General features: G+C 36.7%; 2 protein-coding genes across 3 annotated transcripts in view; both read right to left on the reverse strand.

The window, feature by feature from the left end:
- Window positions 1-243: 243 nt before the first annotated feature.
- LOC18422650 (plasmodesmata-located protein 8) lies at window positions 244-11,550 on the reverse strand. The gene is made up of 3 exons (XM_006878520.4): window positions 10,794-11,550; window positions 560-667; window positions 244-435 (listed from the first exon to the last, which is right to left on the reverse strand). Exons 1-3 carry the CDS (start codon window positions 11,530-11,532, stop codon window positions 431-433), a joined length of 852 nt encoding a protein of 283 aa, XP_006878582.3. The 5' UTR covers window positions 11,533-11,550; the 3' UTR covers window positions 244-430.
- Window positions 11,551-14,090: 2,540 nt separating this feature from the next.
- The window catches only part of LOC18422562 (Pentatricopeptide repeat (PPR) superfamily protein), a 41,126-nt gene continuing 37,401 nt past the window's right edge, over window positions 14,091-17,815 (reverse strand). For both annotated transcript variants that reach the window (XM_020668753.2, XM_006878521.4), the window contains exon 2: window positions 14,091-16,197. In XM_020668753.2, the coding sequence (XP_020524412.1) occupies window positions 14,944-16,185 (1,242 nt within the window). In that variant the 5' untranslated portion in view covers window positions 16,186-16,197 and the 3' untranslated portion in view covers window positions 14,091-14,943. The remainder of the gene's footprint in view (window positions 16,198-17,815) is intronic.

The raw sequence follows: 17,815 nt of genomic DNA on the forward strand, positions 1-17,815 counted from the left end.
GATTTAAAATTCTAATAATGCCAAAGAATGATGCTGGCACTAGTAGTGGCATCCGTTTGTCCAACCAATTAAATGTAAACCGGGCTGCCAAACAAATAAAAGAGTTAAAGGGCAGACATTCTTGGCTTGAGATGCGATTGTAAATGAGTAAATAAAAGAGTTAAAAGGGCAGAGACATTCTTGGCTTGAGATGCGATTGTCTTTTGTGTTTTTTTTGCAGCCATTCCAAGGCACAGAGGCAACTTTATCCAAAGAAAAAAGAGGGTGGATTCAGTAGATTCTTGAAGTCCTTTTGCTCTTTCCATGTCAAATAAACAAAGAAATATAAAACGATGACGTACACATATCAAGAAATCCTGGCCCCTAATCCCCCGTGAGGTGTAAGGCCTCTCACTCTCTCTATCAATGGAAGCCCAACGTTTGCTTTTCTTTAGCCTGCATGAAGACCAAAGTTGGATGCAAATTACTTATAAATAAAAAATAATTAAAAAAAATAAAAAAAAGGTACCAACACACGCCTCTCTCTCTCTCACATACACAAACACACACAGAGACTCACTTGCTGCTTTTCTTAGAAAGGATAAGACAACGACGAGAAGCGCAACGCCCGCTAATACGCCTATTATTATGGCAACCGTTCTTCCAACATCATCCTCACTTGAAGAACCTGGTATACAACAACAGATCCAATGTTCAGTCAAGCACCTAATGCTTAAGAACACACACACATTGTTTTTAGTGAAATTCCTAGAGAGACTGACTTCCAATAGGCGTTTTTACCACAGGTCTAAAAGAAGATATACACAAATAAGAATTGACAAAAAGAGCAGAACAATTTTCTTTGAATACATTTATAACATGCACAATCATTTTACACAAAAGCCAAGTGTAAATTCAACTCTCTGTTAGGGTCTTCCTGGAATTATTAGATTTTCAGTTAGGAGGGGGATGAGCAGAATCATATTCCATTTATTGGGCACCCAAGATGTTCTTGTTCCATGCAATAAGTAGGAACATAGGCATTTATTTGTTCTTATGCTCCTCTTCTTAGGTTCTATTCTTCCAAAAAAATGAAAAATCACAAAGATAAAAAGGATAGAGAAAAGGAAAAGGATAGAACTTAAAAGACCCGCCGTCCCCGTAATGAAAAATTGGCAATCTCCCTTAATCCGAGTTAAGATTTTATTTAGTTTGGATTAATAGATATTAAAAGATTAATTAGTACTAACATATTCCATTGATTAATTTGGATATGAGTTTCGATGGAGAAAAATGGCAGAACAAGATTCAAGTAACCAACTACAAATAATTGGAATAAGACCTGGATGATGATAATAACATTTCATTGAGGTTGCCATGGGAATCTCATAAATTCAAAGAGTGCTAGATGTATGGATAAGATTAGAATGGCATTCCAGGATAAAAAAGAAAGACAAGAAAGATAATCTCGTACCTAGAAAAAAAGAAAGACAAAAGAAACTCTTACCATCACTCGATGTTAAAATAGTGGGATGCCAGTCCGATGCAATTTAACCTTTATTATGACTTTTAAGACACTACGCGCTTGCTTAGTGGTAATTAAAAAAGGAAAATGTAAAAGAGGAACAATGCATTATGCAAAAGGGCAAAGCAGCCATAAGTGACCTGCAAAACTTGTCTTGAAGTGGCGCCCATCTCGAGAAAATATATTTTTGACCTAAATCAAAAGCGCCATCATTATTGTTTCAAAGGAAAGTGGAGTATTTTACATTCTTATTAAATTGGGGCTGAATTCACCAAGTTTTGAATACTTCAAAACAGTCATTTAAAATTCGAATCGGTGTACAGATCGTCTACGCATAAATCCCTGTAAAATTGGTGGATCAATGATTCGGGTAAGGATTAAAAAATATTCAATAACTCAATAAAAATAAACAAATAAATAATTGGAACCTGAAAAACATTAAACAAGCTTAAAAAACAAACAAAAAAATATATAAGATGTGGGACTTATAAGAGAACCAGACCGAAACCCATATCATTTTAAAATCGATTGTCTCAACCAATTTCCACTCGAATACTACTTCAAAAGTTCGAAGTTTTGAAAAAAATACTTCATCTTAATGAGAATTGATTGGGTCCACTTCGCTTCAATTAAGGGGACTGAGCCCAAAGGTTTCGGCCCTAAACAAGCCGAATATGAAATAACAAGAGCATTTTTCAAGCATCACTGGGGCATCAGATGTCAATAGAGGTGATGTCATGACCCATCCACTAACAATTAATCAAAACGCTTTTAAATTTTTTTTTTTTCTTTTTCTTTTTTTTTTTGGGGAGGGGGGGCATATGGCACAAGTGCCTCCTGAATAAAATTCATTTGGAAGAAAGGAAGGCATCAAGGGTCTATTGACTAAGTTTAAGATTCCCTCTAAAAATTGGAAAATTCTCCTACTAAGTGGAAACATCCCAAATTTGGGAGCTGGATTTGAGAGCGAATGGATATTGCTTTTTGACTTGAACCTCAGTATCCCAGCTTGTGGGGTTCGAATCCCGAGCTTGCCAATGAAAAAAGGAAATGCAATGTGGCAGTAAAAAGGGAAACTTAGAGATAGTAAATAATGCCCCAATTCCGAAAAGGCCAATGCACGTGATGGACAGGCTCCTAGGGCAATGTAACATTGGATGCTCGCCAGCTAGGTAGGGCATTTTCAGAGTTACCATAAAGTAGAGGAACTTGAGACAAATTACGAAATATTCCTTTGGAGATTTTTGGGCAGGCAAAAAGAAGTACAAATTTTAAAGATGCCATTACAATACTAACCTAAGATTTAATAGGAATGATGGAATGACAAGGAATGGAGTGTGGTTGTTTTTGGGCCTTTGGAGTTCTTTAATTTGGAAGAATTTGGGTGGGAGGGCCCATTGGTTGAGGCCATCCTTTGGGCCATTCTTGCTGGTAAACAACCTTGGTACGAGTGAACAAGCAATAAGGGCCACAAGTCAAAACACAATATCCAAGATTGAAATCCTATTTGGACCAAAAAATATAGTGTGAGACCCAGACCCGATTGGATCTTGAGTCCCTAAACCCGGACCCAGATTCAGACCCAAAAATATATAGTGGGATTTCGATCTAAGTTTGAACCAACCGATCCTAAAAAAACAAAATATTTATATATTTAAAGATATTTAGCTTTCATAGATGGACGTCACAATCATTCCCACTTATAAAATGTCAAATTGTATACCTTGAGGTGAGTCACGAAGTCCAATTTTTTTTATTTTTTTTTGGGATCTTTGCGTCTATTCAATGATACTCTTACAACTACCCATTTTAAAATTAAAAAAAAAAAAAATGATTGTGACCTATATGTACAAAAGATAAATAGTGTTTTTATAGATAATCCTTATATATATACATATTATTTAAATATTATAATTATAAATATATGTATTTAAAATAAATTAATAAAATTTTGGTCGGGTCCCGATCAGGTCTACATGGACCCAAACCCAAATACTATTTGGGTTTAAGATTTGGACCCATACACCAGTCAAGCCGACTATTGGATCTTGAGTCGGTTCCGGATCCATTGTCACCTCTAATTAGCCCATCTTAAGACAAAGGTTGAGGAAATGGCCGATTTATTTCCATGCACCAGGTACATGGGACTTCAATGTCTTTGGACCTTCCATTCGCCATTGTCCAATCAAGGGTACAAGAGGCGCTCCTCAAGTATAGGCAATGGGTGGCCCACATTACTTGATTGGGCTGGACCCCATGTGGGAAGGGACCGTCCAGATGTGTTGGACTCATGGAAAGTCCTATGGCATTGTTTAGGGTACAACCTGGTTTGCAATTACGCTGTTACTTCGGTCATTTATAAAAGGAAAATGGTTTGCTCTCAAAATAAATAACGCCTCACCTCATAACTTAATGAAAATTACAATTCAAGTATTGAAAAACCTTCACATAAATCATCTTGGCTTAACTATTATGGTCATGAAAAAAAAAAAAGGATTTCAAGCTCTAAAAATAATTTATATTATAATAAATTATCTAGACCGTCAATTTCACCCTAAAAATAAGTGTTCATAGATCTACAAGATCTGCAAGATCTGTACTATTTTTTTAGTTTCAAATTTTATTATTGGTGATGAAATTTAGTTTTAGATCCATCATGGAGATTTCCATTGCCGAAAATGCATTCGGACGAGGATTTGAGGTGAGGCTTTATTTTGTTTTCGTAAAACCTATGCCTCGTAGAAACTTCATCCTTTAATAAATTCTGAGTCATTTCTCTCAAACAAGGTTTAGAAAAAACGTCGCTCCGGATTAGAACCGACCGATTCGAATTGGGAATCGCAAGGGGTGAACCAATTTTCATAAAATATTGGGAACCGGCCGGTTCCCCCATGGCATAGCCAATTCCCGTTGAGAACCGGTCAAAATCGGCCCTCTTTTTTCTTTTCTTTGTTTCAAATTTTTTAATCATAGTTTCGTGAAATTGAATCGCTGTCTGGATTGTCATTCCACCAAACCGGATCAGCAATCCAGATGCATGATTCGGTTCACCAATATGTGTTTAATATCCTTAAAATTTTAAATGACTAGTTTAGGGATCTCAATCACCAGTCCAATTATTAGATAAAAAATCGAAATATACGATCCAAGTCACCGATCCGTTTTTTAAAACCTTGCTCCAAACAAAATGGTGGGACTTGACGGTACGTTAGTAGTATCCCGAAGCCAAATAAAATGGAAAACCATTTGCCCACTCAAGGAATATTTGTTGCTTGCTTAAGCAAGTGAAAAGAAACAAGAAAACGAATTAAAGGTATAAGACGCTCGTCAAAAACATAAAGGAAAAAGTGAAAAAGCCTTCATTTTTCAATCCAAAACTAAGACTTTCCCGGTTTTACCGTTCTAACCCAACAAAAATGTTCACTTTTCCCCTAGGTTTCCCCATGGACAAACATTATCAATATTATATCTTAGGGTTTGCAACAAACCCAATGTGCCTACTTTGTCATCACTACAATTTAACAAAATTGAGGAAGCCTTTTAAGTTTGGGTGCACTTTGCATAAGGTGTCTACCTTACACAATTAAAGGAAGGTGCACCTCGACGTTTTATTAGAAGGCGTAATTTTGGCGTTTAAAAACTTTAGATGAGAAAAAACCTATTTTCAGCTTTAATGATGAATTTAAAATTTTAGAAATAGTATAGACCAAACATATCTAGAAACACTAAAAAATCTAAAAAATAGATTGTCTAGATAATGAGTCACAAAATGTACTATTTTTAAGGCTTGAAATCATTTTCTTTGTTCATGTCTATATATCTTGATGTTGACATGATCAATTAGAGGGTTTTCAAGAGTCGTAACAACTTTGCTCAATGGGTTTTTGAGGGGTGTCTTACTTGTACAATATAAGGTTGACACCTTATATAACAGAGTGTCTCTTAATTATTTGCTAAAGATAAGTAAGTCGGCATAAATAATTTTGGATCTATACTACAACTATGTTTCAACCAGTGTTTCAAAATCCGGATCACTGGGATGGATCATTCACCACCCATAGATTCGTTGGGATGGATCAGTGTTCCAAATTGGGTCTAGATCGGTCTGAATCCATAATCCAAAAGAAATTTAAAAAATAAATAAATTAAAATTAAAATTAAAAAATTAAAATTGTGATTTATGGGGATTGAAGGGGATTTAAAAAAATATTAGATAAGCTATATATATATATATATATATATATATATATATATATATATATATATATATATATATGGGGGTTATGTTAGAGTACTCACGTTTTAACGCATTTTATAATTGTACTCAATAAATTATGGATATTTATATACTTTTGTTTTGTACATGGAGCATTATTTTAGTAAAGATATTTTTTATCATTAAGAAGGGTGTGACATTATTTTAGAACTGATTTGATCCTAACTTATTCCCATCAGAAATAGTTAGGTTTTAAAACACTAATTCCAACATAATATAAGTATCACAAGACTTTTTTCAAAACAAACAATCCAAAGGTGACAAAGTTCCAAGAAATAATAGAAAGATATATATTCTTTATTTCTTGAATAGTTAAGAAAAGGTGACAAAGGGTTCCTCAAGCTTCAATGAGGGACCGCTCAAGCTTTACAAAAGGTGAAGTCAAAATTCTAAAAGAGAACCTGATGAATGCAATTCTGAACTACATAAGACTTGAATAAGTAATAATTCATTGGTTTCTAGCCTTTCTCTTTCTTAAAAAAATTAAAAATAAAAAGAAGAAGAAAGAGACGTTAAACAAGACAAATATTAGAGAAATCCCATGGAACATTCAATTGAAATAATGCTCCTTAATTTTTCATAAAAATTTAAAACCTTAGGCATACGAACTCTTAATACTCATATTGAACATGGTAGTTGGAATGACATTTATGTAGTTTTGAAGGATAGATGATAGATATCTTTCATTTACTCGTCCAACCATTATACGGTTTGGTGCATTAAGTGGCAGCAAGGACCCCATGGACCACAAAAGCAAGAAAGAACAAAATACAAAAAAGAAAGAGTTGAAAGGACACAACATGGATCCCTATGCTCAAAAGAAAAATAAAATGCTACTCCAAAATAAGAAGTGTGGGGCTCTCTATTGTTTGGGCTCGAGAGGTTATTTGGGAGGGAAGCAATTGCCATAGTTGAAACTAGTGCAAACAAAAATATGCGGGATTAGAATAATAATAATAATAATAATAATAATAATAATAAATAAATAATAAATAATGATGTAATCCTATTTCAACAAATTACAGTTTAATTGCATGCTACGAAGTCATTTATAAAGAGGTCACAATTACTACTAGTCATTATATATCAAATTGAAAGACTTAAGACCACCCTTAACTCTTCTACTTTTTAGCTTTTACCCTTTCCCACTGTTTTGATAAGTAAAGATTTCTTGAAGAGTCATGTTCAATATAGGAGTATAAGACTAGTACTTTCATCCAAAATCAACAATTTTATGCAAAACTCACTCTCTCTGTCTCTATCCCTTCACTCTCTCTCTCTCTAACCCTTCACGAACCATCATGCTCTCCTGCCCTCTAACTTCCCAATCTTGAGTTTCATTTTTATGGAAATTTCTAGGATTTTGATTTCCATCTCGAGAATGGAAGAAAAGCCCTCCAACTTCCCACTCTTGAGTTTCATTTTTATGGAAATTTCTAGGATTTTGATTTCCATCTCGAGCCCACTCCTGAGTTTCATTTTTATGGAAATGTCTAGGATTTTGATTTTCATCTCGAGAACAGCCCACTCCTGAGTTTCATTTTTATGGAAATTTCTAGGATTTTGATTTCGAAAATCTCGAGAACAGCCCACTCTTGAGTTTCATTTTATGGAAATTTCTAGGATTTTGATTTCCATCTCGAGAACGGGAGAAAATCATTTTTATGGAAATTTCTAGGATTTTTTATTTTCATGGAAATTTCTAAGATTTTGATATCCATCTCGAGAACGGGAGAAAATCATTTATATGGAAATTTCTAAGATTTTTTATTTTCATGGAAATTTCTAAGATTTTGATTTCCATCTCGAGAACGGGAGAAAATCATGTTGCTGGCTTTACTCTAGGCTCCTAGGATTTTGATTTTCATCTCGAGGTTCCTAGGAGCTTTACTCTAGGTTCCTAGGATTTTGATTTCCATCTTGAGAACGGGAGAAAATCATGTTGCTGGCTTTACTCTAGGTTCCTAGGGTTTCTGGAGCTTGGTTTGTTCTTTCAAGAAATTAGGAATTTTTTTAGGTAAAGTCAGCGGGGAGAGTACCCCTACAATTCGTAGGAATTGTGCCTAGGATGTAGCGTTGTAAATCTCGAGTGCCGCAGATTGAAGAAATTTCGAGCACTACCCAATTTGAAGAAAAAAAAAAGGGGGGACCGCCACGACTCCCGTAGGTCTAGCAGTTTTTAGGCAAAACCGTCACCAACAAAGCATGTCTGTGCGTGGATGAAATACTGTAGCACTTCGTCTATAGACATTTTAAGACTTTTCCAATATATATATATATATATATATATATATATAATGCTTATTTAATATTTTCTTATGTCTTTTCTATATCTCAGACCTATAAACCTCTATCTTAATTGTTATTTTATTTCATTCATTCTTTAACATTTTTCTGCATAACCAATTCCGATCGATCGAGGCCCAATCCAAATTGCCAATCCAGTGATCCAACATGAATATGTAGGTGAACGATCTGCCCTACTTATCAAGGTTTTGAAACACTAAATCAAAGTTAAAGGCTTTGAATCATGAGACATGTTGCAGGTGAACATGTTCCAAGTGAACGAAGAGGTTCCAGTAAGGATTTTGGAGGGGTTTGCGACATGGTCGAGACAAACCGTGATGCTCAATTCTTTTCTATTTTAAGGTTATGGATCAAGGAAGTTTAATGTGAGTTCAGAAAAGGGAATAGGGTCGTAGTGATAACAGTAGTGATTTAGATTCCCACTTACACTACTCTACTAACACTTTTAGAAAACCTACTTTCAAAAAACCTAATTATGAAGGGGACAATCTTTCCCCACTAAATTTATTCAAAAAAAAAAAAAAAAAAAAAAAAAGATATGGTCAGGCCAGAGCAAACCTGGCCAACACCCACTGAATTACCTTAATAAAAATTAAAAAAAATAAAAATAAAAAAATGGTTAGGCCGGGCCAAACTGAGCCTAACCCCGTCCTCAGGCTACAGTTTGTGCCCCAGGCCCTACTTTTAAGGCGAGGCCGCCCCACCCATTAGCCCTACCAATAAACAATACCTAGGAATAATGAGGAGAGAGAAACCTGATCATGGTTTTTTAACCTCATGAAAGAGAGGTAAGATTCAAAACAGTGAAAAGAAAAACCAAGAAATTTTATTACCTTGATAGAGAGCAAGAGAGGGAAAGAAGGTATCCACAGTACGGATTTTACATATTATGAAGTATTGCAGCATTGAACAAGGACAGGAAAATCATTTAACCTCTCTGAGCAGCGTAAGAACCAAAATTGGTAAAAAAACAAAAAAAAGATGCCTGTGTAGAAGAGAAAATGGACCGCAGTGAGAGAAGTCGGAGTGTGCAATAAAAATGATGAATTCATTGCAACGGTCAACTAAGGGTTAAGAAACCCAAATGATGAAAAATCACAATTCTCAATCTAAAGCAGAAGGACCCGGTTTCTGTGTGGCCAAGCTTGTATGTAGAAATGCGGGCCTCTTAATAAATCTATTTTTGAGATGGATTTTCAGATTTAATTTTTAAGAATATGTAATCTCTAACATGGAGATCATGAATATGAAAAAATAAATAAATTTTAAAAACTAAAAATAATAATTCTAGTAAGAGAACATTTGGAGCACTAATTTCTCTTGTTTTTAGATAGAACACCTACTTGTATTTATACTTTCTGAACTGTTTATGTAGAAATGCTGTCCAGCCCTGATGAAACAATTTTCCAAAGCGAACAGAGGGTAGGAAGGGGTAGGGGGAGAACGTCCAAAAGGTGTAGAGAGAGAAAGTACGAAACGGGGTAGAGACCCAAAGGGTTCACGGGAGAGTAAAGAGTCAGTTTTAGAAGTAGTGAGGTTCACATAAGAATCTTTCTTCGTACAGCAGATAAGGTGCATTTTTAAATTTTGTTTTTAGATGTAGTTCTCATGTCAGAAACCTGTTTCAAAATTTAATTTTATTTCTAGTAATGAAATTTAAAATCTTAAAAAAGATATTAAAAAAACTCTTTAAACACTTGAAAATCTTGAAAATAAATGGTCTAGATAACTTATTGCAAAATGTATTATTTTATAAGATATAAAATTTATTTTTTTTATATTTATACATCTCGAAGTTGAGATGATCAATTAGAAAATACCCCTGAACGCGCTCTTTTAGCGGATTTTTGAGCTGCACCTTAGGAAAAAGTTGAACCTTGCATAAATTTTTCCTTAGAAGGTGTAGAGTTTTCATAAAAGTGAATTTTGTATTTAAATAAAGTTTTAGTTGCCAAAAAGCAGTATAGTTAATATAGGACGCGTTAAAACTCACAGCAGGCCCAATGTGGACCCATGGGCTACACTTTCTAAGCCTTTTCCAAATGACACACTCTTGGTTAAACTCCTATCTTCCCTCCTAAGGAATTGATTTCCCATAGTTTACAAATTATAACCGTTTTTGACGACTCTTGATAAAACAATTCCTCTTTAAATTATCTAACTATTCCTCTTTAAATTATCTAACTTTGTTTATTAGTTAGTTTGAAAACCTTTTACATGGAGATCTTCTTACGAAGAAACCTCAATGTACTTTCCTTGAGATTTTCTTTTCCTACTCTTCAAAGCTAATTAAAAATGTAAAATTTCCCCAATTTACTTTCCGTGTGAATATGAATTAGATTTCCAATAAGATATATCACTTGACAATCAAATTCCCTACAAAATATTTGGTTTGGAAGAAGGTGTGTTTGTATCTAAAACTAAAAGGAAAAAAAAAAAAAAAAACGAGAAAAAAATTAAGAAAATAGAATTTCCCATCAATCCAAATTACCAAAATTCTAACAAAAACGAAGAAAACAAAAGGAAAAACTGACCTATAAAAGGAGGCCCGAGCAACAAACTATGGCGTGGCCCGAGGGCGGCCAATACCAACGCGGTTTTGAGCCCTTTTTAACGCATTTGTATTTGTCGAAGGCCCGCCCGGGTGGGGGTAATGGGGCGGGCCTGCTGGCAAAGAAGTAAAAGATAAAATGTAAGTAAGATTACCTGGAGATGAATGTGAGTAGTAGCCTGAAGCCCAGTATCTGACATAGCACTGCGCCAAATACGAGTCCCCTGCAAGTGCGGCTCCGCAAACGTTTCTGAGCGTTGTCACGGCGGTCTCCAAACAGGCGGCGCAGTCCCCCGTGGCAAGGTCTCCGACGCATTGCCCCACTCCCTGCACAAGCCCCGACCCCCCAACCCTAAACCCTCCGCCTCCCGCCATCACCGCCCCAAACACATCCTCCCTCCTCTCCAAGAACTCCGAGTCCCCGCTGCTGCTCTTGCTGCACTTCTTGTACACCAGCGTCGTGTCGAGCTTCCCTATGAAATTAGTGTTCTCGTATCGCAGGAAACAGGCATCCAGCTGGAGGCCGGCCGCGAAGGCGTTCGGGCAGACGAGGCCGAGCTGGCTGGCCGCGTTTTGGACGCAGCGGCCGCAGTCCGCCGTGCCCAGGTCTCCGCGGCACTGGTAGAGGCCATAGACGGTATCCGAGGAGCTCCCGGAGGTGAAGGTCTTGTAGAGAGAGGAGGAGGCGGAGTTCGCGAGAGAGGTCATGAGGGAGTTTAGGTTGGATTGGTAGGTGGAACCGGGTTGGTACCTGGCTTGGGAGCAACCTCCATAGATGAAGGTGTAGGCAGAGGAGGATTGAAAGCCCAGAGAGAGTATGGAGAAGATGATGAGAGAGAAGAGGGGGAGGGGGAGGGGGTTTGGGTTTGGGGTTGGGGTTGGTTTGCTCAGCATTGTCTGTTTTTCTGGTGTGTGTTATTTCTTTTGGGCTCGCCACTCTTAGTGATGTAGTGTGCTTCACTCTCTCTCTCTCTCTCTCTCTCTCTCTTTAGCTTTAAGTTAGGCTTTTGGGGCCGAGCCGAAAAGACAAATGGAACTGTTTTGGTGGTAATGATTGCAGGGTTTATGAGTGGGGCTTAAAAGCTTTCGTATTTTTAAAATTCTCTCTGTATAATTATGGCTCAGTATTTTGGGTGGTGCCCACGCCACGCCCATGCTCACGCCCAATTGAGAGATGGCTTCTTTTTCTGGAAGTAGATGCCAAGAACGAAGCCAAATTTTGTAAAGACCCCCCGGAATTACTACCGACAAAGATGGATAAAGTCTTCATACACTAGTGCTGTATTAAATAGAGCCACTAAACTTTTCACAACACTTGTGGTGAATTAAATAGGGGGTCACTAAACACTCTTTTACCTCAAACACCAGTTCATGAACAACATTGAATTTGCCACCCTTAGATCTAGACCGTCCCCTTCATTGGGTGATTTGTTTGATTTGAGATGCCTGTAGCGCGCCTCTACGGGAGACCACAGTATATTTACCCTGCTTAAGAGAATCTTTTAGACATTAAATTTTTTGGGTGTGCTTTAAACTATTGAGGATTCTTGGAAAAAATTGGATCTTTTAGTTTCTGAACTCTTTGGATCCAACGGTTCAAATATTGAACAAACCCTATTCAATCTTAAGACACTATTTGTTCCGGGCCGTATAGAGTATGCATTATTATCCTTTTTTTCGTGAGGTCTTACATAAGTGAATTGAAGATGTGGTCCTGCAAAAGCATATATCTTTTTAGATTCAGACAAACTAAGGAAACCATTGATTCTCATTGTAAGGGTGCTTGAAAATCGTTTGGTTTCCAGTTCCATAAATGAAGTTTTCTACTTTCTTGGGGACACACTACCAGTTTTGATGACCAGCAGGAACATGCAATAGTTTCTAATTAAATGTTACTCTTGGTAATTCGTTCCCATGGACGGTCAAGATGATCAATTGGAGAGTTTTCCAGTGAGAAAAAAACCTTTTGGTAGGTTTTTAAAGAGCCCCTTACTTGTATAGTATAAGGTTGATGTCTCCTATAAACTTTCTCCTCTATCGAATCGTCTTGGAGTCCTTCAAACACACCCAACTGGGATTTGGAGGTTGAATTGCGGCTCCAATTAACCAATTGGGACCCGATGGTCCATCAAGTCTTTCCCAATGTGAAAATGGAAACAGTATCATATATTAAAAATAAAATAATAATAATAATAATAATAATAAAAAGCAAAGCATTATGGTTTTCCTTTTCTTGGATGCACCAAGGCCTTCTAAGCACCAAAGCTAAAAATTGATACTTCAGGGCAATATGGGGAATTCGAGTGCCGATTGGAGGACATTACCTTTATAACTTAGAAAAATAATTTGATCTCTAGAGAATAGGATAAGATCGCCACCTAGGTGGCAAGCATGTAATTTGGCTTCTTGAGTTACTCTTACATATACAAGAGGTTAAAATCGTGGTGGTAGCACTCCATACCCTAGTTACTACATTGTGGTTTTCATTCCCACCACTAACACCACCCCACTAGTAACTTCAAAAAGCTAACTCCTAATTTATTTGAAAAAATGAGTAGGGAAATATCTTCTCCATTGAATTTGAAAAAACGGGTTGGGGAATGTCTTCCCCACTGAATTACCTAAAAAAAAGATACTCTTATATATACACACTCGTAGCTTTTGGTATCCAAAATGGATAGGGGAATGTCTTCCCCATTGAATTACCTAAAAAACCTACTGAATTACCTAAAAAAAATATGCTTTTTAGTATCCAAAACGGGTAGGGGAATGTCTTCCCCACTGAATTACCTAAAAAACCCACTGAATTAACTAAACAAAGATACTCATATAATACACACGTGGCTTTTAAGTATCCACTGAATTTGAAAAAACTTCCCCATTGAATTACCTAAAAAAACAGATACTCTTATATATACACATGGCTTTTTGGTATGGAAAGTATATAAAATGACCATTTACTAATAAAGAGATCACAAACAATCATGTCGTTATAAGAATGTTATCTACCAGACTCAAAGTTAAAAAAAAAAAAAATCAAACTTTGTGACACCCCAAACCATCCAATTTTTCATCAAATGACTAGAAATAACTGTAAACACTTTACAACAAAGATAAATAGTCTCATAACATACAATCCCTTTCGTTATTGCCACTACCACACATTAAAAGCACACAAAAGGAAAGACTGATGTTTCTTACACATAAGGGTTTAGCTTTTAAAAAGACCATAAAGAGTAGGTCGCAAAAGATATTGAGGTTTTGAACCGGTTGTGGACCCGTTGAGAGGGTGACAAAACCAATATTATATTCTTGTCTCTTTTTATAACCTTGGATCTGGTCGTTCAAGCTTTGTTTAAAAGAAAATTGGCAAAAGTAAGAAACGCATTAAAGCGAATATAAGTAACAAAGTTCATGTTATATTCAGTACGAAGAAACCAAAAGGAAGCAAGTAAGAAATGGAATAATCATACTCCATAAACAGTAACTTCTATAAATACGTTACATTCTTGATGGCAAAATCAAGTATAAAAGAAATCACATACACCGGTTAGATGTTTCTGTGGATACCTAGAACTCAAGCAAAAAAGTTGGAAACCTCGAACCAACTGATATCACATGAGTTCCCAATGATAATGCCTATGGTTGCTTCCAAGGGAATTCCCAGTTCAACTTAAGAAATTCAATTTCTTGATTTTGGAACCCACTACATAACTTCTACAAACCTCATCATATTATAATTTCCATTTGTTCAATATCATGCATTGTTGAATATGTTGAAGACAGAAATTCTGGGTCGTGTTCTCCTAGTGCAAACTCAAATATCCAATCGATGATGCAAGAATTGACTTCTTTTTTCTTCAACTTTCTGACAGTTCGGGAAGGCGGTACTTGAAGGCAGATCCAGTTCAATAAAATCCTCTCCATTCCAAAGAGCTCATGCATAACATAATGATTCAAAAGAGAAACACATTTGCCAATAGAAACTGCTGATTTCTTGTCGATAGTCATCTCCAACAAACGAGCTCTTCATATCTGCTCCCATGTGTCTACCAAATGACACAATCGACTGGACTTTCTGAAACTATATTCCATTTCGGTCATCACCATCTCATGTAATGATGGTTGGTGATGGAGGGATAGTGAGTCCACTAGAACAGGGCATGGTTCCAATTGACTACAGTTTTCCATGGTAAATTGGACTATAGTAGTTTGTTTCTTAACTTACAAACCCAACCAAAGTTTTGCAGCCCAATCCTCATGGTTCTACAAATACGTGGAAATGAAACACTTTCATAATGTTACTTAAGACAGGGCCCTTGCAACACCACCCACACACAACTTGCTTGTTACTTTGAGAAGCTTGTGGGTCTCTTCATCAGGTTCAACCTTATCATTCCTCATGCGCTCAAGTATTATGAGGGGCATCTTTCCTGCACTAGCATACGTGCGAAGCACCGAGTTGTAAATTGCTGTTGACACATAGTTCACATCCCTGAGAAGCAGCAAAAAATTCTCTGCATTCTCAGTGTCACCACTTTCTTCTAACGTCTTGGAAAATTCTCTCACTAACCCACGATTTGGCTCCCACTTCTTCACACTCGAAACAGCATTCTTCAAAGAATCAAGTGCCATAACAATCTTCTTCTCTCTTAAGTAACCCCATGCTAGAGTTTCCCAAGTCGTATAGCTAGGTATAGTTCCTCTCTCTACCGTGCATTTGTGAAATTCTTCTGCCTTCTCAGACATATCATTTCTTACGTAAGCAGAGAGAAGCACGTTAGAGACCCTAGAATCACGTGTTCCTGAAACTGATTCCCACTCACTAAAAACATTCTCAGCACCTTCGATATCCCCAAGTTTTACTAGAGACACTAGCATGCATGTATATTCAGAATCATTCAACTTACGGAAGGTCAATTTCATCTTCTTCCATATTCTATAAACATCTTTACTGCCTAGGTTTGTATTTAAGGTCAAGAGGGAGCAATAAGCAACACGCTCCTTCCTAGAAACCCTAAGTTCCATTTCCTTCAAAGCATCAGCCGCTTTATTAAGGTCGTTTGCTTTGATATATATGCTGGCTAATATGCTATAGGTCACCCAATCAGCATGTAACTTTGTCCTTTTCAGCTCAAGGAGAACACTCTCGGCACCTTTAATATCATTTTTAGAAGCATATGCGCTCATCCAAATATTATAAGTGAACAAATCAGGCAAGACATGTGCCTTTAGCTTTTGAACCAACAAAGGAATTTTCTCAAACTGCCCATTAGAAACATATAAGTTTAGCATGTGGTTGTATGGAAGGGGACTCTTCAGCAACCCACATTCTGACATTTTTGCCATGAGAGCCTCGGCCTTGGTGGATAACTTGTTTTGAACATAGGCATTGAGAAGAGAAGTGTATGTAGATTTTTCCTTCATCTTTTCGGGTAGATCTTCAAAGAATTTTTCAGCACTAGCCAAACCACGAACTTTCGCCACCAAGTCCAAGTGGAGAGCATAATCACCCGGTAAGAGTTTAATATGTTGTTGATCTCTCATCCACTCACAAATCTGCATAAATAGTAATTGAGGTCAATGGCTAGCCACAAACGAAGAAGAGTTAATGAAAAGTAATGTCATGTCCCATGTAAAGCAAAGTGGGAAACTTCTAACTAAATCAAATGGATAGAACTGAAGCTGTTAAATTGAGCCAAATCATGGTCAAAATCATTTTTTATTATAAGATACCCATTTTTTTCTAGAAACTTTAAACCGTATGTGTTCCCAACATTGTCCAAAGCAACAAAACATCAATGAGCAGATCGAAATGCAGCTGTATGAGTTTGGACAACAATAGCTAGGAGCAAACCATGTATTAGCTTTCTCACAAAGAATAAGGGAAGTTTAACAAGTGAATAAATACTCACTTGAGTCAACTTGTCATTCACTAGGTGAGTTTTACACATGGAAACTGTGTCCAAAAAGAGAGAGGGAGAGGGGGAGGGGGAGGGGGAGGGGTAGGAGGAGGAGGAATACAAAGCATATAATAAAATGGCAATACTGCCTATACAAACTGGAAACATGATAGAAGGTCTTAATAACTTAAATGAATGAGAAATAAAGATAAAAGGACATTTAACACTCCCATCAAGCTGGAGCATAAATATCACCCATGTCGAGCTTGGAACAAATTGTTTGGAACAGATTATGATCAAGGGCTTTAGTGAAGAAGTTTGCCAACTGATCCTCAAATTTCACAAACGGATTAGACACTTGCTTACTAGTAACCTTCTCTCAAGTAAAATGACAATCTACTTCAATATGCTTAGTTATCTCTTGAAGAAATGGATTATTGGCTATATAGGTTGTATATTTATTATCACAATATATCTCCATAGGCTTAGCAATAGTAAACCCATCTGTTGTACTAGTGTCTTCAGTCACATCAATTCATATGTAGTATGTGCCACTCTTCTATATTTAGACTCTGCACAAGATCTAGCCACGACATTTTACTTCTTCACATAACTAGATTTCCACCAATGAATGTACAATAGCTTGTGCTAGACTGCATGATAAATGGAGAACTTGCCCAAACAGCATCTGAGTAATTCTCAATGGTCAAATCATTATTTGGCTCGTGAATCAAACCTCGGCTTGGAGCTCCCTTCAGATACCCCAAAATTCTACGAACAGCATCCCGGTGAGGAATCATGGGAAAGTGCATAAACTGACTCACTGCACTTACAACAAAAGCAATATCATGCCTAGGAATGATCAAATAAATCAGTCTGCCTGTTAGTCCTCTGTACCAACCTGGATCCTCAAACAACTCCCCCTTATAAGCCAGCAATTTTGTATTTGAATCCATAGGAGTATCAACTGGTTTAGCACCTAATATTCCAGTTTCTATAAATAAATCAGTCGCGTACTTTCTTTAAGACAAGCTCATGCCATGCTTTAATCTAGCTACATCAATTCCTAGGAAATATATTACATGTGGCCCATATCCTTGGCTTGAACATGTTGTTTTAGATGACTCCTCAAATGAGTGATTCCTTCTTGATCATTACATGTAATGACAATATCATCAACATAAACAACTAAAACAATTATCCTGGAGTCCTATTTCTAAATAAGTGCTAAATTATCTGCATGGCTTCGTTGAAATCCATATGCCACAACAACT

Source organism: Amborella trichopoda, chromosome 3, assembly GCF_054954075.1.
Source record: "Amborella trichopoda isolate Santa Cruz 75 chromosome 3, AtrichopodaSantaCruz75HAP2 v2.0, whole genome shotgun sequence".
Taxonomy (NCBI): Eukaryota; Viridiplantae; Streptophyta; class Magnoliopsida; order Amborellales; family Amborellaceae; genus Amborella; species Amborella trichopoda.